At 43.5% G+C, this 26,042-nt stretch overlaps 1 protein-coding gene across 1 annotated transcript in view; it reads right to left on the bottom strand.

Moving 5' to 3' along the window:
* The window catches only part of KSR2 (kinase suppressor of ras 2), a 2,560,931-nt gene that overhangs the window by 908,128 nt on the left and 1,626,761 nt on the right, over positions 1-26,042 (bottom strand). Inside the window, exon 13 of the mRNA XM_069619206.1 lies at positions 10,224-10,272. Coding sequence (XP_069475307.1) covers positions 10,224-10,272 — 49 coding nt within the window. The remainder of the gene's footprint in view (positions 1-10,223; positions 10,273-26,042) is intronic.

Raw genomic sequence — 26,042 nt, 5'->3', positions numbered from 1 at the left:
GATTTCCAGAACACCCTTGTCAGTGATTGGTGACCCCTGTCTGCTCTGGTCACTGTTCCAAGTTTAGCCTTGGAACTCTATGTTCAATTTTTGGAACAAGTCATCTGCCATGCAATTTCAGCCTTCCTAACTGAAGTGCTATGCAGAGTCTGCACCTTAGTTCTCATCACAATGATCACCTGATCGTGGTAACTTCCACTGAAACCCACTTCTTCAGTGATTGCTGTGGAAATTGGAGTAAGGGGGTTAGTTTGCATGCCTTTTGCTTTCCGCGGCCCCCACCATCGGGTTGTATTGGCATACAGTCCTACCCCTATCTCTTGCTTGTCTGAGTAAGATCGGTGGTGGTTTGGTCAAGGACCTCTCCACCTCGCTCCCGAGCTTCACATAGAGTGGTGGGATTAGTAGGGAAACTTCGAAGCACTTATTTACCTCTTCATTCTACTTCTGGATCATTTGCCTACAACTGTTGGCTTTAGAAACTCTTGTTCACAAATCACAAACTAAACTTTCCTGCAAGGTGCATTTGTGGAACTGGTGTTGTTTGGGTACTAGGCCACAATTCTTAGCAGGACCATTGAAGGGTTAGAGGAGAAAGTGTTGGGGACAGAAAGAGAAGCTGCATGGAGAAGGAGAGAGGAGAGTATGAGGAGGAAAGGGTGAGTGACACACATAGGAAGAGGAACATGTGAGTGCGTAAGGATAATGTGAGGAAATGGGGAGCTGGTGTCGGGCATGGGGAGGCTTGCAGCCAGAGCCACATACCATGGGCAAGGAAGCCTTGGAGGTGCAGTGTGTTGGGGCCCCGGACCGCTTGGAACTACACACCCCATGCTGATTGGCATTCTGGAGTGGGGTGTGGGTACGCGCACATGCGTGCAAAGGTTGAGCCTTCATAAGCTCCTCCGCGGCCCGTGCTATTTGGTGGTGATTTTGACTGTTGCAGACATGGGCCAGAGGAGATCAGAGTGCTGTTGCTGGGAAGGAAGGAGGCCACAAGAGGAACGGTGCATTGAGGTAACTCTTCCTCGCTGTCAGCTCTCCCGTGTCACGGGTGGGTGAGCTCGAAAAAAGGCAGCACGGCAGAGTTATTCCTTCCTTGCACTCACCACCTGCATGCTCAGTTGGTGAGGGGGCTCAGAAGCGAGGTTGAGGTTGGAAACCTTTCAATGCCTACAGTTTCTCACCTGGGGTGGTGTCGTTGCACCCCCTACAGGCCTCAGATAAGTGAACCATCCCTGTTTTTGGTGAATGAGAATGAGAGCGGAGCGTGTTTTGAGCCAAGGACTAACAGAGAATGCTTAATGGGAGCAGGTGTTTAAGGGCTACGCTTTTCTTGTTTTCTGCTCCATGTACAATCAACTCCCTCACTGCACCAGCTCCATTTAGCTGCCCTGTGAGGGGAAAATATGCAGTCTTGGACTACCTTTAGACCATGCACGTCCTAAGTGTTCACAGTCCTGTTAATGCTTAATGTGGCTGTTTAAATGTGCTATGGTTTACATGTCCACATCCATGTGGTTTCCAAAGTGTGCTTTTGTTTGTCACTTTGCATAGTGCAATGGATATTGCATAGGAGGCGTTTAGGGAGGAGTCGCATTCTTAATTAAGAATGGGTGTGCAGCAGTGTGTTGAAGAATGGTCAAAGGTGTGCAGTGCTCCAATTAAGACGAGCACAGTTAGTGCAAGGAAAAAAAGGGCCGCACCCAGCTGAGTCCCACAAGGTTTTGTCTCTTTCCTGCAATCCCTGTACCCATCAAATACAAGTTATCCTAACCCTTTACCTGGTTTTCCTCACCACCCTTTCCCTATCCACAACTTCTCCCTAAACCTCTTCCCCCCATTGGCTGCCTCAAGGTCACCTGTTATTAAGATTCAGGAACCCCTGCTAACCAAGGTGGGAGGGTCAACTACCCTTTGGCCTCTGTGGCCAGGAAGGACTTGTGAGATACTCAAACGGCACGACAGATAAGACCAAGTGTGGCCTGTGTATACAGAAGGCACATAAAACCTTATGCTACATCACATTGGGAAACCTAGAAGAGGGAAGCCCTAGATTTTTCCCCAAAGGGATTTTTAGAGATACAAGGCGTTTGCCTTTAGGACATCACATCCAATTAGACAGCTCTTTAGAAAGAAGGGGTTGCCGATCACTTGTGACGAGCCTGGAGTTGAAGAATGCCTGTGTTATGGAGGGAAAATCCTACCCTCAGATAGAGAGAGAGGGTTGGTCCTTTACTATTCTAACACTAAAAACCCCGAAATGGGCTTTGAGAATTGGTGTAGTCTTGAGGCCATCTGTGACACTGGATGCAGGTGAATTAGCGGTAGCCTGCTGAAAATGTGGTATGTACTAGTTTCTCTCGCAGGTTAGGAAGAGATTGGGAAGCCCATAAACACATTTGGATTCGGGTATTGTGCAAGGATATGGCCAAAAGCTTCATAGTGACATCGAATTTGGGAATTCTTGCATGGATTTCAAATGAATTCTAAGGCAGAAAACGAATTTGGAAGCCTATATAAAGAAGCAGAACCTTCTTTTTCCCTTTGTGGGTTGAGTTTAGCAGCGGAAGGCGAGGCAGAGTGGATCCACACCAGCTGTTGGATAAATACATTTTTAGGGGTTATGCAGGATTTCTGTTTTCGTTGCAGACTGAGTGTGCTATTTGCCATTTGAAATCTTTTTGTTTTTAGCTGAAAAACATTTGTTTATTATTTTCTTTTTACTTTGTGAGCCAGACACTCAAGCAGTTTATTTGGGAAGCCAATTTTTAGTTTGTTATGGCATCATTTCTTTTGTGTTGTGATTGTAGTTTGACACCTTTGTTACTGAAGTTGGAGGAAACATTATTTTTATTTTTTTGAAGGCAGGTAATTTGCTTACTATCACGGTCAAAGGAGACATTATTCTACTGAACATATTATATATGTGTTCTCGATACATCATATACACATAACAGCAATTCTTTTCTGTATCTCAGTGGACCAACCCTAGCATCTGGTGTGGCCCCGCTTGTTGACAAGGAATAGAGATGGATATATCTATTCAGACATAATTTAAAAATCAGTCCCAAGTTTTAGTGACAACTTGAAAAGATGGGCATTTTACATTAGATAATGCCCAATGCTAGATTTTTCTAGAGCTCTCTATGCACAGCAGTGTATAATTCTTTATTGACCAATGCTATGCCGGCTACTAGAAAAATGTAATAACTTGTACTGATATAACACAACACACTTATATAAGGTACCTTAACTATAAGGTCCTTGTAAAACACAGAATAATCTCTGAGAGAGACCTGGTAAATTGTTCAGGTTTAGCAAGCTTAGTTCGGTCTATGCCTGGTGGCTATATACATAGATCATAAAGCTCATGCTATATAGAGGGCGAACGGTTTCATAACCATAGTTGTTCAGGTCATCTTCATCAGGACGTGATTCGTCTCGACTCCCTTATGGGTAACTGCTTTATCCCATGGGTGTGTTTCTTACTCCTACAAGGGGTGACAGAAAAACAGAGGAGGGGTGGGGGTATCACTATTGGGCCCTTTACTATATTATGCTTAGTGTTCATTACTATGCATCTACTGCTAGAGAATGTATATATGCATTTCTTCAAAGTAATTTTTAAGAGTGTAGCAGGGCTATTAGACTTAATGAAATCATATGTGTTTTCAAAACAGGTGCCTGTTGTGACACATAACAAAGGGTGGGGGGGGAGGGGAAATGAGAGTGCTTGGGGGTGCTCAGAGTGTCCGGACCTTAACACAGTGTATGTGCGGTCAGATACACCTTATAACCCTTTCGTGGATGACGGGTGCTCTGTGTGACTTACCGCCATGCAATGTTATAGGTGCAGTCACACGTTGCCTGTGCTTGTGTAAGGGCATATGTGGTCACATACTCCTAATGAAGAGAACAACAAATAGAACAACAAATTGAAGGCACCTTGATGTCAATGGGTGCTTTGAAAAGTGGAAAAGTGGAAAGGATGTGCATTAGGCCGGGGGGCTTACCAGCTAATGGATATCATGGAGCGCACTTGCTTGTGGCTATAGTATTCGGCACAATAAAGTTGCCTGAAGAACGCTGGTTAATGCCTGTTGCGGCAGCTGAACTCTGACTAGTTTCCTTCCTACAGGGAAACATAAAGGTGCCAGAGTATCGTTAGTAATAAGTCGCAGAGTTGGAGGGTAAAAAAGGGTGTATTCTAAAACCCCAAATAGAGCCTGCGCTTACCATGGGTCCTGGTAGCTGTACGAGTCATTCACGTTAAGTTACGTATTGGTTCAAAAACAGTTTTTCTGCCGTGCTGCGGAAGGTTAATATTAATATTGATATTAATATTAATGTTAATATTAAAACTTTAAAAACATTAAACATCGTAGGTATTATTACTTAAGGCATGGATCCCATGTTTTTGGATTATTTTTCGGCCCTCTTATACAACATAGATTATAGCAGCATGACCTTAGATGGCAACCGCTGCGGCCAATGCAAATATGGCGCCTGGACCATAGAGTTGTATTTGGACCGGACGCTCCATTACTGCGACTGTACACTGCTAATAGTAAGTGGAGCCGCTGTTTTCCCACAAGCAGGATTCCAGACGGTCTCTTACAGCTACCAGGACACATGGTAAGCGCAGGCTCTATTTGGGGCTTTAGAATACACCCTTTTTTACCCTCCAACTCCGCGACTTATTACTAACGCGACAATGGCACCTTTATGTTTCCCTGTAGGAAGGAAACTAGTCAGAGTCCAGCCGCCGCAACAGACATTAACCAACGTTCTTCAGGCAACTTTATTGTGCCGAATACTATAGCCACAAGCAAGTGCGCTCCATGATATCCATTAGCTGGTAAGGCCCCGGCCTAATGCATATCCTTTCCACTTTTTAAAGCACCCACTGACATCAAGGTGCCTTCAATTTGTTGTTCTATTTGTTGTTCACTTCATTCGGAGTACGTGACCACATATGCCCTTACACAAGCACGGGCAACGTGTGACAGCGCCTATAACATTGCATGGCGGTAAGTCACACAGAGCACCCTTCATCCACGAAAGGGTTATAAGGTGCATCTGCCCGCACATACACTGTGTTAAGGTCAGGACACTGAGCACCCCCAAGCACTCTCCTTTCCCCCCGCCCTTTGTTATGTGTCACAACAGGCTCCTGTTTTGAAAACACATATGATTTCAGTCAGTCTAATAGCCCTGCTACACTCTTAAAAATTACTTTGAAGAAATGCATATATACATTCTCTAGCAGTAGATGCATAGTAATGAACACTAAGCATAATATAGTAAAGGGCCCAATAGTGATACCCCCCCTCCTCTGTTTTTCTGTCACCCCTTGTAGGAGTAAGAAACACACCCATGGGATAAAGCAGTTACCCATAAGGGAGTCAAGACCCCTCTGATATGAATCACGTCCTGATGAAGATGACCTGAACAACTATGGTTATGAAACCGGTCGACCTCCATATAGCATGAGCTTTATGATCTATGTATATAGCAACCAGGTATAAACCAAACTAAGTTAGCTAGACCTGAACAACACACCAGGTCTCTCTCAGAGATTTTTCTGTGTTTTACAAGGACCTTATAGTTAAGGTACCTTATATAAGTGTGTTGTGTTATATCAGTACAAGTTATTACATCTTTCTAGTAGCCGGCACAGCATTGGTCAATAAAGAATTATACACTGCTGTGCATAGAGTGCTCTAGAAAAATCTAGTATTGGGCATTATCTAATGTAAAATGCCCATCTTTTCAAGTTGTCACTAAAACTTGGGACTGATTTTAAATTATGTCTGAATAGATATATCCATCTCTATTCCTTGTCAACAAGCGGGGCCACACCTGATGCTAGGGCTGGTCCACTGAGATACAGAAAAAAATTGCTGTTATGTGTATATGATTTATCGAGAACACATATATAATATGTTCAGTAGAATAATGTCTCCTTTGACCATGATAGTGTATTAACGTGTATTCTGATTCACGGTTGGAATGCAAAATTGACCTGAATAGGCCTAAAAATCAAGACTCATTGTGTTACAGGTAATTTGGTTAGCCAGGTTTTTTTGTTAGGGACATCTTTGATATTTTAGTTGAGAAACCTTCATTTTTTCTCTTTCAAATCTTCCATTTTTATTTTGTTTAAGTGGGCCTTTTTGTTTCAAAAATGTCAGAGATAGAGGGAAAGGAATCTGATGCGGTGGAGTCTTTGCAGAATGAGTAAAGCAAACTGGATCCACAGGTGGCCATGGATCACTTATTCTCCTACTTGAAATCTGAAGATGAGGTGGCACAGTTGATAAACATTCCAGGTTTGAGGCACACAGACAAGCTGCCTCCTCAAGCTGATGATTCATTTTTGGTGGGACTGGTGGTGATGAGGATGGGACGGGGAGGTGATGGTGGGAATTGTGATTGCACGGAGGCAGGGGAGGAGACTGCGCCAGTGGCAAAGCCAGCAGCGCAGGGGTCAGATGGAAAGGCAGTGGCACGGTGCAGTGGGGTCAGGATGAGACACGAATCCCAGGGAGGGTTCAAGGAAGGTCCAGAAGTTCCTCTGAAAGTACAGCGAGGGCAGGAAGCCAACCACCCCTTTGTGATCATCATCTTGGGACTGGGACTACGTTAAAGGTGCCTGATGGGTTTTCAACAGCAGATGCTGAATCTGTGGCACTGACACCAGGATGTATGGAACATGTTACACCCACCCCAAGCCCATATCAGTGATGACAAGACTGTAGGAGAGTCCTCCCAGGAGAGCACAGGGGAATGCTGAGGCCTTTGTCGGAAGCGCAGACTTGTCCATGCAGTAAGTGAGTCCTGCATATAGAGGTTGATACCGACCCACAAAAAGGCCAGGCAAATCCCAGGTGTCATTTCAGCATGAGTGTGAGACAGGGTCAGTGTGTCTGAAGGCAGTACCATGGACAAAATTGCCCCTGCAGATTGTGTGTGTGAATTCCTTTACACAGGTCAGGGTAGACTAAAGGAGATTTTACAACAGCATTCTACAACCTTAGAACTAGCTTACACAATATCCTAGGCATTCATTTGATACATGCCTGAGCCTATCCACACAAATGCCATTTTGCTCCCTTTTCAGGGAGATGCACCCTTCTTCTCTGTGTCGCACATCCACTATTTACATTGCTGTTTCTGCATGAGACCGAGGGGTGCAAAAACCTATTGCTTGTGTGATCACTGAGGGCACACACAGCTGATGCAGAGTTTAAGAGCAGTGCAGGGTACTTCTGCATTTCCCCAAGACATCTCACCAACTTGTGCAAAATGTGTAAATGTAATAGCGCTATTCTTTCTACACCCCCAAGTAGTACAGAGAGAAAGCCTGACATCCCTCTCCTCCTATGCTCTCTTCTGTAGTGTAAATAGCTAATAAAGGGTGAGACAGAACCTTCCCTGTCTCAGTAGACTCCCTGTGGGGAACATCTCTCACCTTGTGCAAATGCAAATCTGAGACAGCCCCTCACTACCCTTAGAATCTGGATGAATAAACCCTGGCTGTCTTTGCCTGCTCACATCATTTTAGCTGTGGCACAAATAAGGAAAAACCCTGAGACCCTTGGCTGGAAAGGGGCCACAGAGACTGCAAACTCAAGATTGCAGACTTAGTGGAAAACCCATTATATCCCCTAGCCCCATAACCCCTGCCTGTCATTGCCAACACATTGCTTTTTACCATCTGCGTTGGTCGCACCTCCTAGTCTGTGATTAATCCCCCGCCCCTCATTCCATCTTTTCTGCTTTGCGTTTCATCAAGAAGAAACTCCTGCAGGGATGTAGCCTCACTGATAACGAAGGCTTAGCGCCAAGTCAAAACTTGGTGAGTTTGTGTCTGTTGGTGGATCTGGAGTGGGGATTTTCTCTATGTACTGTGTGAGAAGAGTTTGGTGCTTGACAGAGACAGCAAGGTAGACCTCTTGGTAAAATGACCAGGGATTCTCGCCCCCCCTGCCATGACCAATGCATGACAATAGCATGACAAACACCTTCTGGCCCTGCCCTGGTGGGCAGACTTCCTAGCAAGCAACTGAGCACAGCAGCTGAGCATGGTATAGTAAGCTTTGAGGCATCTCTCAGCCTGCCAATCAGCATGCTAACAAGTCAAAATGGGTGACTGTGGCGTCACATTTCAAGTAGCCCTTTCTCTCACAGAAAGGTCCTTGCCTGCCATAACCCTTAGCTGTTGCTTATGGTAATTGACTGGAGTTTACAGACTGCCTAACTGTTCCCCGTCATCTGCCAGTTCACAGGTGCTTGTTTTGGTGCACATGGAATACAATGTATCAATGTAAGAGAGGGGGAGAGAGAGAGCAGGGGTGTTGCTAGGTCTGGAAAAGATCTGGGGCTACACTAACGTCAGGGACTGTCAGGACTCGGGGCTAGCTAGCCTTTTGGTTGTAGACCCTGAGATTCTATCTGGGTCTTCAACCAAAAGACCTGGGCCTATAGCCTCCTAAGCCCCCACCCTAGCTACGCCTCTGAGAGAGGGAGAGAAAGAGAGAGAAAGAGAGAGAGAGAGAGAGAGAGAGAAAGAGAGAAAGCAAGAGAGAGAGAGAGAGAGAGAGAGAGAGAGCGAGAGAGAGAGAGAGAGAGAAAGAGAAAGAAGAGAAGGATTGGCCTGGGCAGTGTGAGCTAGTGAAATGGGACCTGAGGCCAGAGGTGGGAGTGCAGGTTGCTTTTTCTTGACTACATGTTACTCACTTTGAATGGGTTCTACGTGTAAATTATAGCAGAACCCTCAACTGCAGGATTTGCCCTAGCGGTTCACAGACTATTTATAATACTCATCCCCCCTCTTGCAGTCCCATGAAAAATGTGGCCCCTCTGTCACATAGTCACAGACATAGCATTCATCTCTGCACCTAAACACAATGCTATGCATGATTTTTATAATGTTTTAAACTAGTCATCTCTGCTAGTAATTGAATAGTCACCTAATTCTAATGACTATTCAGATGCAATGTAATGCTCTTTTATTTCCATGTTTGCACAGACCACAGTCTTCCGAAGTCCCTTCCACCCCCACAGTGCTTCAAAGCCATAACAAAGGCAGTAGGTGCTGTACAAATATCAAATAACATAACATAACGTAGGGCGAGAGACTGTTAATAGGAACAGTTATCGTTCCAAACACAACAAATATTAATAGGTAAGGATGCTTCAGAGTCCACCCTGTGACAACAGTCTCGGGAGGATAGCTCAGGTGCAATGTGCTCACCTTGGAAGCAAGACGACACGGAGCACTACAGGTTCGATCCTCGGGTCTGCGCTTAGAAACTCTGAGTATTAAGTGCATTATAAGTAACCTATCATATCTTATCATAAAAGTGCAGAATGCTTTTTCAGATTTGGTAATGATGTTTTGCAATCAGCCCCACCACATGAAGTTACTCAGGTCATAGTTGAGAGTGGTTCATCAATTAACCCCTCTATTCGGGCTCATGTCTCCTCGTAGAGTCATGAAAATGCAGGGTATGCCCTCGCCCCTGTGAGACAGAAGAGAAGTCAAAGGTCAGTCTGTGCCCCACTCCTGTGAGAGGAGAGACGAAGAAATTGTGTGCCATCGCTTGGGCAAAACCGGAGTGTACAAATGTAGCCCCTGTTCCGGCGAGAGATTTAAAAATGGAGTGTGTGCCCTCACACCTGCCAGACAGGAGAGATGTGAACATTGAAAAGCAGCAGTTATCCTTTCCAGGGATCAAAAGAGGGAGGGGAAATATACAGGTTTTGAGTAGTATGACATTCACCAATGCCTTTCCCGATTCTCTTTGTCCATCCAAGTGAATGTTACCTCGTGCTTGCCAGGCATTGGTCATATTTAAGTTTGCACTTGTGTGATATTCGACAACTGAAATAGCATTTTATTTTTGTATCTACCACAAGAGTGCCAAGTCTACTGTCAAATCCAGGGCCCTTCATTGATAGTGAATACAAGAGCAACCTGGATCCCAAAGCTAAGACCAATCCTTTTTGTTTTCTTCACTCCAGATTTCAGCCAACATAATCATAAAGTACTAAGAGCAGACTTTAGTAACATGCAGAGAAAATCACAAGAAGTCTTTCCAGGTCAGCTTGGGAACAAAGTACACATTTTCAACCACACATTCATTGAGCACTGGAGGTTTTGGTTTTCTTACTTTCATAATGAAAACATGGGACTGATTGCATTCTTTTCCTACCTCTGAGGTTGGCTCCACTTCAATTTGAAGTACTGGATTTCCTTCATTTCTGGGAAAAAGAAATGAACAATCAAGATGACTCCTAAATGAGTTGCATTAATGAATTGCACGCCTTAAAAGAATTATTCTCTCAGATTCCATTTGGCTCGGTTTACTGTACTCTCTGCACTGGTTGGATAAACAAATCAACAACGAGAAATGGCTTTTGGGGTGGTTGTGGGTAATGAGAGGTACAACCCGTGACCTTCCTTCCTTTGCATGAGACTGGAGGAAAGTGCTGCTATACTGCACGCAGTTACACAATTCGAAAGAGTGACGAGACAAGTACTGTCCACTTTGGATTAGAAACAGTGACATCCTGGAAGCCGATGCCCTTTGCGTGTAACAAGTGGCTCAAATGGAGCAACAAACATGGAGAGATGTGGTACATGCACACAATAGCCATACACGCGGCCAACAATTACAGACACCTTTGTACCTACACACCACACTCTAGACTACGTGATGTATTGACGAGCAGTAGATGCTTCTTGTGTGTACAGTTGGTTGGTGTTTTCCTAATTCATTCATCTACCAGATCCTTGAGGTACTTTGTTCAGGGAAATGTGCCTACTGGTAACATGTGTCTATAGCATAGACAGGAGATCCTAGGCTCCAATCTCAGTTTCCACATTCGAAAATACGGTATGGCCCTAGGCGAACCACTTTTATATCACAGTCCTTCAGGATATTCCAACATTACATCACACGCTCATTTCTAAGGAGCCCATTACATCTATTTAACACTTTCCGCCGCAATGTAGATGGGGGTGCTGAGTTAGGGTATATAAGAGGGGACTGCGGTGGTCTCGCACTACATTGATTTGCAGTGAAATGTGTTAAAAAATAAAAAGATGAAATGGGCTTCGATGAAATATTCTCGAGCAAATCAGGGAGATCCGTCCTTGAGTGCCATAACAGGCAAAATAGAAATGTTTATGAATGGAGCAATAGCTAGTATGCAGCGTGAAATCATTGTACGCTGTGAAATCAAAACGTTTTAAATCAAGTTTTGCGCAATTATAAACACAATCACCCCGATTCATGGAACAGTGCAAGGTGTCTTCTTGCTGTCACTTTGCACTGCTGCATGGGTCAGGATAAATATGTTCAAAGGCCGCGGTCGTTTTGTAACAGAGGTCCACCTACCACCACTATATAAAATAATTGCATTGGGTCACTTGGGGGGGATGATTGACAATTTTAGTGGTTGAAGGAGAATGCCTCATACTGAATGTGTGTTTTTGTGTGATGTCGGAGAAAACCCACATCTCTCTGTGGTTCAACGTACATGCAACCTCAGTTGTGGCCATTCATGAATATTTTGTTCTTAAGAAATGTCAAAACTTTAGAAGAGACAGTGGTTACCCGTCATCCGTATTTCAATGGGGAGTCTGAATTGTATTTCCTTGAGAGCCTAAAATCCCTAGGCAAAACAACTTCTTCATTCAATAGGTGAAGTCTTAGATGTTGCCATTCTGGGTTATTGCAAAGGACTTTCTGAAGGCCCTCTAAATCGTAGAGCTTCAATCTAGTTGGATTGCCCTCCAGTTCTACTGATCTCTCTAATTGTTTTAGTCTCATCTTAAATGCAATGCAGACTGACGCCTATCCCGGAGGAATGCTCTAATCATGACAAAAGGTCCACTGTACTTCAACTTTGGCCTCATTACTAAAACGTTGCATCACTGCAACTGCAAATGTGAACGGGAGAAGCATAATCCATAGGGTAAAAATATAACTCCTTCAAAGCATTTTTACAGTGGGGTCATGTTTGACTTCGTGCTAACATAGACCCTGATTCCCTATCACAAATACTGAGTTTGTATGTGCAAAAGGACATGCAGTGTCAACTACGATTATGTATTGCTTGCAAATCTTATGTATTTGCTTTTTCAATGTGCTAAATCCATGCTCCTTTAGCTTGTGTATAGCTATTTCACTCCATTATTCCTGACTTTTTAAAATGCATATATGTTTAACAGTCAGAATTTTGTTGTAGATAATGGTTGTTAATGTTCTACAAATTAAGGACTGCCTTTCAGATGGAGGTATCCATAGGCACTAAAGGAGTTATTTACTGCACACTTTTGTTTCCAGTTCACATGTATAGTTAATACTGTGTTTCAGTCTTTTATATGATAAATCCTTTTCAGAAATAGTTGCTGTTGGGGAACATAGTTAAGCTTGGACGGACTTCATTAAATGTGGCCATGCTTTTGGTGTGATTCGTCCTCTACCACAAGTGTGTAACGTGTTTTTGTTTTTTTTGTTGAGGTCTAATCCCAACTGAGGGCCTGATTAACAAAAGTATTTTTCATTGGTGAAGTCCCATTGAAAAAGGCTTTGTAAATCCGGCCGTGAGTCTCACTCGGTTTCCAATTCTCTAGTGATGATTCATGATCTAATCAGGAGCATTGGTTCTACGGTTCATTCCACCAAACGAAGCCACATAATCCCTTGAAGGAAGTTCAAGGGAATTTGTTCAGCCAATTAGCACACTACAATCTCCTAAAGAGGTTCAAGACCCTCTAAAAGGCCCAGCTCACTTCCTGTTCCTTTGTGGGGTTTGCTGGGCCATGAGGTAAGGTATTATACAGGGCAGGCTCACACAAGGATGGTGTCTGGTGCTTTATGACAGGTTTGAGCAGCATTTTGACCAGTTTAGTAACAGTTTTAGTAGTTAAATGCCAGTGTTTTCATATTTTCTTTGCTCTTTTGATTTTTAGTTGATTTTTAGTTGCCCATTTATGTGCACCTTTGTCAGTTTAGTGTGTGTTCATTGTTTGGTTAGTTTTTACCATATAAAAAAGGTAATGGACCAAAAAATTACTTCACATCCGTATCCTATTTCCCCAAGTAAAACAACCCACAGAAACGTTGTTTACCCTTTTACACTTTCCTCCTGCAGGTTTGTTTTTGTTATTATCTTGTCTCCCCTCTTGCTGTTGTTTTGGTTTGTTATTAGTGTAGTCTTGTGACTTACGTCTTGCCTTCTCAGGGTACCTTTCTTAGTTGTCCAAGTATTCTTTCGCAAGAAGGGGCATGGCGTGCATACAATGCTGAGATGTAAAGATGTGGGAGAAGAGGAGGAGCTGCATTTCTTCACACAGGAGGAGGATGTCCCCATGATCAAAGAGAAGCGGAAGAACCTTGTGCTCTTGGTGCCACTTCAGGGGTTTGGGCCACACAACTTAACACCAAGTTGGCGGTTGTTACAGATTTCCACCTGCGAGAAAAATCTCCCAGATTTATTAAATAATAATATCAGGCGACTACGTAAATTGATTGTGCCATGAAAGTCAGATCTGCAAATCTGCTCGGTTTTTAAAAAACTGATGTTGGCGGTTTTCTATACTAATGGGCCTACATGCAATGGGGTGTATAATTGAACTTACCAGTATCGAAATATAAGACATCCTATGTATACTTCATGCTGGGCATCGGTAAATGACATGCCAGCAGCTGTTAGGCCACAGAGTACCTAACATAACATTATTTACAACAGCACATGTGCACATACTGTAGCTGATAACAGTCGCTCTTCATGTCGGTTTCATTTTAAAAGCTCAAACGGCACTATTCCTATCATGCACATGTCTAGTGAGTGGTTGAGGCCAGGAGGGAGGGAGACATTTCACCTTATTAATCAAGTATGATAGAGTGAGGGAAAGTATGGTATGGAATTACAAATAGTGTGCTGAAACTAAATAAAATTTAGCAGCAATAGAGGTACACGTCTAAAAAGTGCCCCAGCCCATTGTTGACTTACAATGTGGAAACCCATTTTTTTGTTGGCAAGCATGCTACAAACGTGCCAGTAGTAAATGAGTAAATTATATTGTATTTGTATCGCGCTCATACACAAGTGTTTCAGAGGGCGACCGGGGAACAAAAAAACATCCATCTTACTGTTCCCAGTGACATTAAGAACGCGCAAGTGCATGGACAAGGGAAAAGGGGGAAAGTTCATGGAAGGGGGAGAGGTGGAAAGTGCGGAACAGAGGAGAGAACAGAATAAATAATATGTGAAATAAATAAATAAAGGTGGTAAGCAGTGGTAGTGCAGCCGGCAAGTGGCAAGTGCTAGATTTGTCAGATAGGGTATACCTGATAAGTGCATAAGAAAAATGCGAGGATGACTGTATGGGGACAGATATAGACTCTAGTGCAAAGAGTGGCCCAGAGGCAGTGCAGGAGGATGGCAAGGTGAGCAGGTACCTAGGCCCGAATGACAGGGGGTGGCCACGTTCACGTTGCCGAAAGAGAAAACAGATCAACAAGGCAGAAGAGAGGCAAAGGCGAAGCGAAGAGGAAGGTCTTGAGGTGCCTCCAGAACCGGAGATTGTTCTCCTCAAGTTTCAAGATGGCCGGGTGGCTGTACCAAAGGGAGGCCCCAGCCGAAGACGCAGATCTACCCCCAGCATGTTTCTTTGAAAAACGACTGTCCCTGAGGGAGTTAACAGAAGAGGAGTGAATTGCTCAAGACTGGAGGAATCTACGGAGGGATAGTTGTAGGTATTTTGGACCCAGGCCCCAGAAAGCCTTGTGGACAATGCAGAGGGTTTAAAATGTAATCCTTGCGTCCGCTTGGAGCCAGTGAAGGGATTTCAGAGCAGGATAGATATGATCCCAGGGCTTGAGGCCAAGGACAATTCTCGCAGTCCTGTTCTGGATTAGTTGTAAATGTCAGAGAGAGGAGGCAGAAAGATTTAGAAAGAGGCTGTTACAGTAGTCGAACCTAGAGAGAATCAGAGCTTGGGAGACAGTGAGCTTCTGGGGGAAGGAGAGGAAAGCCAGAGTACCTCTAAGGGGGTGCAGTAAAATGTTTGAGATGTCAGAGATGTGTGCAGAGAAGGAAAGTGTGGAGTCAAAGATGACCCGAGGTTCTTAGCCACGCAGTTACGGGTAGGAAGAGGGCCAAAGGAGGCCGACCAGAGAGTGAGGAGAAAGGATGGTGAAGGTGTACCAATGAGGAGGACCTCAGTCTTGTTGGCATTTGGACAGAGATCGTTGGCTGCACACCAATTTTGAATGGCGATTAGGGAATCAGAGATTAGGAGAGGAGGTGGCCGAAGGAAGCCTCAAAATGAGTTGAGTGTCATCAGAGTCGAGGTTGGAGAGTAGGTCTTCACAGATGTTCAGGAGAGCAGTTTCCGTGCTTCTGGCAGTTCTGTAACCAGATTGGTGGTCATGGAGAGAGCCAACAGAGTCAGAGTGAAGGTTAAGATGAGAAAGGGCCAGCTTTTCAAGGAGCTTACCCAAAAAGGGACTAATGGAAATTGGCCGATAGTTAGCCGGACAAGAGTATCAGCTGTGGGATTTTGAGGATAGGATGAACAAGGGAGTGCTTCAGAGGGGAGGGGAAAGATCCAGAGGCAAAGGAGTTGTTGCAGAAATCGGCAAGGGCCGGAGCAAGGGTATCAATGTGGTCCTTAATGGTTTTGGAGGAGCAGGGATGGACCTGTTTTGATGAGGTTTTCATAGATCGGACTTGTCTAGCGACCCCATGAGGGGAGAAAAGAGGAAAGGATGAGAAGGAGGGAACGGGTTAGCTGAGGGAGGGTCAACACGCCCAGAAGGAGAGGGGAGAGGAGGGGACCAGAGGAGAGGGTGAACAAGATGTCCTGGGTTTTAGAAATAAAATGAGAGGCAAGGGCATTGCAAAGAGCCTGGGAGGTGAGAGGAGGAATGGAGACTGTAGCAGGGTTGGCCAGCTCCTTGCAGATTTTAAAGAGTTTGGCCGAGTTGTTAGATGCCGCAGAGACGCGGGTTTGAATGTGGACTCACTTCTTGGTGCGGACAGCGAGTCGGTATTGCGTCTGGAGCAGGAGATAGGCCAGTTTGTCAGAAGAGGAGCAAGAGTAGCTAGGTCAGAGTCATACCAAGACTTGCACTTGGCTTTGGACTTCAAAAGGATCCTCATGAAAGGGGCAAGAGCATCAAGAGTGGCATACATTCAGGAGTAGAGCAAGGACAGGGCTGTGTCAGGGTGTGAGTCAGCATGGGGATCAAGAGGAGGGAAAAGGTGGCAGCGAAAGCCTCGATTCACACACGCTTCATGGACCGGATGTCCGAGAAGGTGGGTGGCAATCTTGGGGTAGGCTTGGCTTAAGGGGAAGAGATGGAGAGATGAGAGGAGAGGAGGCAGTGATGGCTCCAGGAGAGAGGAGTGGCCAGAGGAATAGAGAGGGGGAGTCCGGAGGAGATCAAGAGGGAGAGTGAATCACAGACGTTGTGAAAAAGCGCAGATGAGGAACAGGGAGAATCAAGATGGATGTTGAGATCACCAAGGAGGAGGAGTTGAGCAGTTGAGGCCAGGAGGGAGGAGGATAGATCTGCCTACTTAGAGAGAAAAGAGGTGATCACATTGCCCAATAGTCTTCACATTGGAAGGAATATTGCTGACTACTTGAGGCATGAACATTGTGACAAAATTACTACTTTCCTGCAGAAGTACAAGGATGAGTAGAGGCCATTCCGGCTACTCAGCACTCGCACTAATACAAAAGAACAGTGATCTTATCATAAACATAAAACAGGCAGTGTCAACAGATATACCTCCCTCACATTTTTTGGTAACATGGGCCGAAGGGAGGCTATACTCTTAAGAGGGGTGTGAAGGTGATGACAGTAGAAACCTAAACAGCAACAGTACAACAGTCCGATGGTTTTTCAAAAATGATTTCTCTTTGCCCTCTTTTTCAGTCCCAATTATTGTAAGCGTTGCACCAGCGTTTTCTAAGGAAAGTTTTTTCCTATGATTGGGATCAGACAGGGACAGGAAGTGGTTTTCCATCTATCCTTCTGTCTTTCTTACTGACCCAGTATCTCCCTGGTCACTGTACATGCACCTGTCACTTCATTTGAGGGATTTCCGCATTGCCCTTTTTTATAACTACATACAGTTGTGTGTTGCCCTCATTTTTGTGTTAATACATTGCCCTGTTAGGGCTTCACTCTGAACATTGTACCTCTAGTGCCCTCCTGGTTATAACTCTTAAATACACCAAATGCAATAACGGTACTATAAAAACACAAACAAAAATCTACTCCTTTGGAAAGCACACGGAATATGCAGAATGTGAATAATGCAAGCACTCTGGGAAACGTAGCAGGGGTCAAAAGCAAGTAAATCACTACAATGACACTAAAAGGATATGACTTGGTTGAGAAAAATGTTTAAATGGGTGGCTTAGTAGTCTCTAGGGTCCCAAAAGTGGACCAAGGGGGCTGGGGACTTGCATTAATTCCTTTCTCAATTATTGGCAGTTTGACAGCATCGAACCAGGCCTAACTTGTTGTGAGTGGTTCGAATCAGGTTTAGATGCAGTGAGTCATGGTGATCCAGATGGGGAGCAGGCATTGAGTCTGCCTCAAACCTAAACAACCTTCACCTTGAACCCATGTTTGAATGATATGGGTCAATGAGGACTCCAGGAACAGTTCAACAGTTGCACAAGGGTTGATGACGAAGACACAGGTGGTTTGAGGCTCTGTTCCTGAAAAGGCGGCTCAACGTATCTTGCAGCAGCAATCTTCTTGTTCAAGCGGGAGCCAGCAACAAGATCAACTGGCGCAGTGCAGCGGAAAACTCGTTCAAGGAGCAGCAGCAACAGTTTTTAAAGGGTCAAAGAAGTGCCAAAGAAAACAGCATGTGTTATGGTGGTTTAAAGGGGTGTGAGCGTGGTAGATGATAGTTCAACGGAAGTTTGACGCTTTAGAATGCAGATAAGCAGCAGCTTTGCTGCTTTAAGCACAGTGAGTCCCAGTCCAGGGACCCAGAGACAAGGCTGGTCCATGTTCTCTTCACTCCCAATCCGGGGCAGAAGAGCTGGCACCTTAAGGAGTCCTTAATTTCTAGTGACGAGCCTGTGCGACAGTGCAGAGGAGCAGGTGGACATGTTATCCCTAGCTCCCGCCCCCTCATCGCTGTCATACTGGAACAACAGGAGAAGGGGCCCTATGTGGGACACCCGGTATCATCCCAATACAGCAGAGTGTATGAGAGATGATATGCACTCAGACAACCGTATCGAATGTACCCTCATACTGAGAGGGTAGAAGGATGTCTGCACACACCATTGGACATCATGGAGCTATAAGTGAAATCCGACAAGAGCAGAGTAACGTCGTAGAGGAGAGATACTGATTCACTGAAACAATATGCAAATACTCAATGAATAAAGATGTAACTGAAGGAACAAGAGAAACATATAATTGAATATGAATAAATTGTATATGCAAAGAAGATAAAGTAACCTACTGATTAATAAAGACATATACGCAGAAACGGAAGGTAGATGGGACATATAGAAGCTTGCTGCAGAGGAAAGCATAACATGGCTAGAGCAGCAATGATGGAAAGATGGATGTCGGACTCGTATTAAAACTAATCAAGCTACCTCAGAGACAGACCAGGGCTGACGCGGGAAACACATCTTTGTTTAAGGAATAAAGAGGAGTCTTTTGGCTTGAGATCAAGGATGCTATTTCAAGGAATAATTTCAAGGCACAACAGAGTCAAAAGGATACGCCATGTACATAAGATGTATTTCTCTTAGATTAGGCGAAGGAGTAAACATCTGCAAGAGCCAAGTATTAGACAATTATAGATTCAGAAGGTCCAAGTGAAATGGAGAGAGCAAGTCTCCAGAAGCCATGAAGTGCAATGATACCCAGCACAATTTAATAAAATAGCAGTAAATAGAAGGTCGAGATGGACACATTTGTGTTCTCCTCACACGTGATTCAGAAGTTGAAAACAAGGCTATTCATTAAGACCAAACAAAGATAATAGCGTGCCTACACTCCCTTGATCGTCCCAGAACAGGGAGGAGGCTTCAAGGTCAACTACAAAGGAGAGGCCTTGGATTGGGCCCTGACCGATGAGAGATGATGGACTAATTGGGAAAGTGGGGAGTAGTCTGACGTTGCTTGCGGCACCCGACTTTCTTTTTCGTTATGTGCTGCTAACGAGCCATAAGTCCAAGGTTGGGAAAGCATGCCAACCAATCAGAGGTTCTATGTAGCAACATGCTATACAATGTTGCAGAGACCAACCCGCTGCCATTGATTTTGCTATAATCATTGTTATACATATTTGGAGGTGGCTTGAGGCGTCCCCACCAGATAAGGGGCAGCCAATTAAGTTATTAACACTTATGTATACTGTAAGTAGATATGTTCCCCTAACCAATCCTTCCTTTCAATAGGTTTTAGTTTGCTACGTAGGATAACATCATAAATGACGCACATTGAGGTAGAACACCTTTGTATAATCACATTTGGGTGTGAGTGTGTGAATTACTGCCTGTTATACGCCAGGTTGCCCTACTTCATTCTAATAATAAAATAATAGTTTGCCATATTCTTTGAGTCCGTCTGGTTATTTGGGTCTGAGGTCATTGCTGGTAATTCAATCTAGCACACGAGATGCTTCAAGTTGCTAGAGCACATTTTGGTAGTGGTGCAGATGTTTCTAGTCTAATCGACCTAGGCCCGGATGTAGACTTGCGCACTCTTGATTGATTCCACCATTAGTCAGAAGACCGTGGAGCTTCCTGTAGAGATTGACGCGCAAATACACATGTGTGAGAAGAATCGGTCAACAGGTGCCCCTTTGTCGAAATTCCTGTCCGGTCCCTGCAGGTGCCCTGCGGATTGAAGGCTAACTGGTCGATTGGGGAAGAGTCGATGCTGAGGGACTCGAGCTGAGCCACGGATGTAAGTAGAACATCAAAGGTGGCAAAAATAGGGGGAGCAACTGTATTAAAAATATATTAATAAAAGTAATGGGATTTTTGGGCATAAGAAAAAAGAGAAATAAATACTTTGATTCCCAGTTCCAAATAGGGGTATTATTTAAGGATTCCTGAGGGAAGGCCAAGAAGAAAAGTGCATATCAAACTCCACAATGGAGTAAAAAATGGGATGAGAGATATTTGATAAAGATAGTAAAGGAAGGCATATGCAGAAAATGTAAAAGTGCACATGTGTATGGGGTTATAGATATTTAAAATATCAGTATACAACTTGAATTGTGTCTAGATTAGGAGATATAAAACTATAGTAAAAAATTAAGTGGATCATCAGATTATTAAATCAAGAGGTTGACATCAATCAGTAGGGTAAAAATTAAATGAGAATAATAAATAAGGAAGAGACTCTTACAATATCAATAATAACTAAAAAACGGTTAAAAAAAAAGTGGTTAAAAAATTGTTTTTTGGTAATAAGCAGCGATTGATGGTGCCTGCTCGAATTAGTCAGTGTGATATACTTGATAAAATAAATAACAGAATTAACTATCTGCTATGTACTGACAATCGAGATCGACTTGTCATCATGGGGACACCCTCTTCTACACCTATGTAGGACACTACAGAGATACACACCCAAGATAAGACTTTCCTCTTTTGAAAATAACAGCACAAATACTGAGGAACAAGGATTTTATCCGTTAAAAGAATTGAAAGCAGCGACGGGGTATGTTAATCCACCATACAAGCCCCCACTTATAACAGTGAGGGTAATGGGGAAGAGAGCCAAAGTAGAGAACACAAATATATGCCAACACGCAACAAAAGTAAACAGCGTGATGAGAGAAAGGACAGGCAGGACAGACAGATGGAGATAGAGGAAGAAGCAAGGCGACAAAGGGAAGTGAAAGATACGGCTAAGGGAGTGACGATAGTACAGAATGAATGGATGGGAGGATAGATATTACCTAAATTAGATGATAAGGGCATTGATGGGGTTCGAGAAAGGGAACAAAGAATAGCGGGAAAAGATAGAAAGACAACAGGAGAGAGCATACAGAGAAGAGAAGTAAAAAGATAAAGTGGAAGGAAAAATGAAGAAGGTACAAGGCAAGGAAAGAAAAAGACTAGAATAGAAGAACCAACAAGAGACAGAAATACAGAGAATGCCAGTACGCAGTGTGAAAAAAAAACAAGATGAACGAGATGAAAAGAAGGGAAGATGAGATGAATAGAAGTAGGGGAATAAGGATGAGATAGATTATCTATTATATAGAAATATAGCTTCGATCGAAGCACAAGCACGATTTAAGGACGAGAGAGGGTCATTTCAGCCCTGCAGCGATTGCGAAAATACAGACATGGGCTGACGAGCATTAAGCAGAAAACATAGGGAAGAGGATTGGGTGTTTATATAGGAAAATGTGAGGTAAAGCTGGGAATAAAACCCAAGAGAATGTTGAAGAATGTTTATTGAGAGAAACAGGAGGAGGGTCAGGTGACGCATTAACAGATGAGCATAGAGCACTGTCTTTAAGTAGACTACATCTTTATGATGTGGAAAGGGATGAAAGTCATACAAGCTAGGGCATAATGATGGCAGATGAAGAAAAGAGAAGAAAATGAGAATGCACGAAGAGAGGGCGCAGGTGGTTTCTCAAAAGATTTGAGTGTAGTGAAAGGGGTAAAAGGGTCAGACTTAAAGGACCCTAAAGAAAAAACACCAGAACTGACACCATACACTGAGCAACCACAAGCAGTCACAAATTACAGTGGATGTATCCCCACCTTATGTAAGCAGATTAAGGTCACTACCAGGATGGAGACAAATGGGCAAGACTAGCCTCACCTGGAAGACACAAAGTGTAGGTGGGTATGATTATGGATCAGGGTTTTCACAATTCCCATTATTGGAGAAAGGAGGATGACCACAAAATATTCCGTGGCCACAAATGGACATGGATAATTTGGAATGTTAATGACTTAGTTTGACTTCAGGTGCAGGGAAATGGATTTTTGAGCTAGAAAGAATGACATCTGGAATGACGTTAGCTATAGGTCACTTAAAAAGGCCTGCTAGCAGCCATCCTAGGGCAGAGGGCTGACGACATTTGGGTGCAAGCAGGATATGTGGGTGTAACTGTACAAAACACGACACAGGATGGAGCGCCATTTAATAATTGCAGAGCAGATGTATGGTGAAGGCTCATAGTACAATATCCCAATACATCTGATATAGGGGCAATTACGACTAGGAAGATGGATGAGGATGAAGATCCTGTTGCTTTTATTCAAGATATTCAAGGGAGATGGTGCTTTGAGAGAAGGGAACTGTGGGACAAAGCGGTGGCAAAGGCAGATGAAGAAACAGTTATGCATGGAAGCGAAGCCATGCCCAAAAATAGAAATGACTATCGTGCATCATTGCTGATTGTTACAACAGAAGAATAAGAAGAAAGCCGAGAGTAGAAAGCAGGAGGAAGTGAAGTTAGTTCCGAAGAAATTGTCAAAACTAGCCATAGAATGAGTGGCATTGATGAAAAATTACGGTATGACGACACAAGAGATGCAACCAGTGCAACACAGTAATTGAGTATACCCTATGTATTGGAGTGGGTCCCAATTTTTGGCCAAAAGGAAAAGGGATTGGACCCAGCGGAGAAGGATGAGGTGGATTTCAGAACCTTCAGGGAGGAGGAGGATTTAATGGAGGACAGCCACAATAAGGCTGGAATTGCGGGAGGATGGGACATATAGCTAGAAAATGTATAAGTAGAGGGGGCATGCAGCAAAATTGGCAAGCTCCAAGAGGGGGGATGGGCTAAGTTCCACAATATAATACAAAACCACAGGAATATTATGCCCAAGATCACACGCAGAATCAGGCACGCGTGCCGCAACCACAGCAAACACAGCAAGCTCGACTACAAATGCAATCGCAACAACGGCAACCACAGAAAGTGCCTATGCAAGCCCAAAAGATACAGACAGCAAACACAGATGCAGACACTACAGGCAATGGTATCCACAATGGAACACAAATGTATAAATATAGGAAACATCCAGACCTAAACTAGGAAGTGTGACCGTGGTAGGAGAAAATGTTTTCACATGTACAGGGATGAATTTATATCCACAATAGGACAGCACACAGAGCGACCTGATGTGTGCAAGGAAACTATAGGAGGGAAGACATATTCGGTCCTTGCAGACAGCGGAGCAACTCGTACCTGTGTCCGGGAGGGAAAATACCCAATGTCAAGCATTGCCATGAATGTGTAGGGATTCTGTGGGGTAATGAGTTTAGTTCCTTTTACAGACGAATTACCAATCTCGGTAGGAAAGCATGTCTATGCCCTTATTATATTCTCACCAGACACCAGTTAACATACTAGGATGTGACTTGATTGACTTGATGAAAAAACTAAATATGACAATATCTTTTAATGATGAGGGCATTGTGTGTTCCACTCCAAGGATAAACTATATGAATGTGAATACATTTATATTAGCCTTCACAGGCCAGGAAGCATTACGAGGAGTCCCTTTAAGATCCAGAAGTATTTTGTATGGGGTGACTGTTTATGTTTGGACCATAAATACCCACGGATGATGAAGAAGGACAGTTTATCACTTTAGAGTTAGAAGCAGCAATGGTCAGAGAGGAAAGAGTGGTTGTCCAGGGAACAGATGATGAGGGTAGAGGATAGAAGGCAGTGATTAACCTCAGGGGGATAGTTCACGGACAACGTGCTCGCCTTGGAAGCAAAAAGACACAGAGCAACCCAGGTTCGTTCCCCGGGTCCGCGCTTAGAAACCTGTGGGTATTAAGCACGTTATAAATAACCTATCATATTATATAGCCCTCAGAGAAGGATATAGATTGACAAACAACATTTTAGGGATGGATATTCTGATGATGAAATAGTATTTTTATATGTTTCACTTATTGGATTAAAGTGGAGAGTATGAAAATATTGCAAAGAATGGCAATGGTAAAAAAGAAACCGTAATTTTTTCAGAAAGATTTGGAGAAAGTGCCAAATATTTTATGGACCACCAGTCCATATGACGTGGGCATACTGAAAGTAGTAGAAGCTGTTCAAATCAAGCTTAAACCAGGAGGAATTTTGCCACAAGCAAAAAAATGTCCCATGTCCCGAGAAGCGGATGAAGGTATATTCGAGACCATTTCCGCTTTAATGAAGCAAGGAACTTTGGTGCCATCTGAATCCCCATGTAGCACAGCTGTGTACACAGGGAAGAAATCAACTCGGGCGGTTGTGGAAATGTATTTAGAATCTGTGCCCCCTAAACAATATTGTTGAAGCAGAGTTGCCTTTATTTCCAAATCCCACCATGATATTATATAATATTACATCTAAGGCTAAATATTTCACAGTTATAGATTTAAAAAACATGTTCTTTTCAATTCCCCTTCATGAGGACTCACAAGATTTGACTTTCTTTTCATATCGAAATATTTGTCTGAAACATACTAATTTGTTCCAATGACACTTTGATTCCCCAGCAACATTTAACAGGGTCTTTCAGATGGGCCTGGGCAATGTGCAGCTCGAGAGTGCAATAATACTGTATGTAGATGACATATTGGTGTGCAGTGAGACAGAGGAAAGATGCTGGGAAGGCTCAGTGCGACTCATGACCATATTAGCAGAGAAAAGATACAGAGTGGACAAAGACAAGTTACAATATTGTCAGGAAGAGGTCCTGTACATAGGACAGCTAATTTGACAAGAGGGGAGAAAAGTGGCACCTGAAAGAGCAGGAGCAAATATGAAGACTTCAGAACCTAAAACAGTGAGGGAAATGCAACAGTTTTTAGGCTTATGTAACTATTGTATGGCCTAGTTTTTCAATTAGAGCACCTATATTCACCCACATTTAAAGGGACTTAAAGTAGCACAAATAGACAAAAGCAAGATAACATGGACAGATTTAATGGCTGAAGGATTTGAAGACTTAAAAGGTAATTAGTACAGCCCCTTTGCTAAGAATTCCAGACTATCATGAAGAATGTTACTTATTTTCTCATTCAAATGGAGAAGTCATGACAGCAGTTCTCACACAGAAAACAGCATTATGACATGGACAGAAACCCTTAGCTTATTACAGTGATATTTTAGATCCAGTTATGAAAGTGCATTACCAATTAGCTGATGATGCATTTGCAATTGAAAAAGCTTTGTGGATTACAATGGGGTGTTAAGTAACATTATTCGCTGAGCATGCATTGTTTGCCATTCTAGAGAAAGACAAAAGTACATTAACCACACAAAGAGCATCACTGTATGAGGTAATTATTCCAAGGCCTGCAATCAAAATTGTTAGATGCAGAATAGCGAATCATGAAACATTCATGCTGGAACCAATAGGGGAGCATGATTATATACATGATTGCACAACGCATACTGAATGTTATGATGTCCTTTCCTGTGTTTGAGAAAATGCTTTTGGAGGGGGGGGGGGTTCTTTTTTATTGATGGTTCTTCACAGATTGATCAGACTGCTGCCAAAAGGCATGCTGGGCCAGCAGCAGTAAAGCTGAACCGAGAGGGTGAATTTGAAGTAGTTACAAGCATGAGATTGCCTTTTCATTGCTCAGCACAGGTTGCAGAATTAGTGTTGCTTATCGCTGCACTCCAGGAGGACATGACAGTGTACTCTGACTCCGCCTATGTGATGTCAACTGTGCACGCAGGTTTGTCACGCTGGAAAAGGAGGAGCTTCCTCTGTGCATATGGCACTCCAGTGCAACATGTGGCCCTATTGGATAAGCTAATTGAGGCATTGAGACTCCCCATGACTATCATAATCTTAAAATGCACAGCGCATACTTAAAGAACAGACATAATTTCTCGTGGAAATGAAGCCGCAGATGTAGAGGTCAAAAAAGCAGCTTATTTCCCAACTATTTCTGATTTCGAACTAAGAAGTGTTATGCAAATGACAGGATGATGCATGTTGGTAAAGGGGGGCTTTAACATGCTGTCTATTG

Source organism: Ambystoma mexicanum, chromosome 10 (assembly GCF_040938575.1).
Source record: "Ambystoma mexicanum isolate Mex_15411 chromosome 10, UKY_AmexF1_1, whole genome shotgun sequence".
Lineage (NCBI taxonomy): Eukaryota > Metazoa > Chordata > Amphibia > Caudata > Ambystomatidae > Ambystoma > Ambystoma mexicanum.
This window is presented reverse-complemented; position numbering and strand designations above follow the sequence as displayed.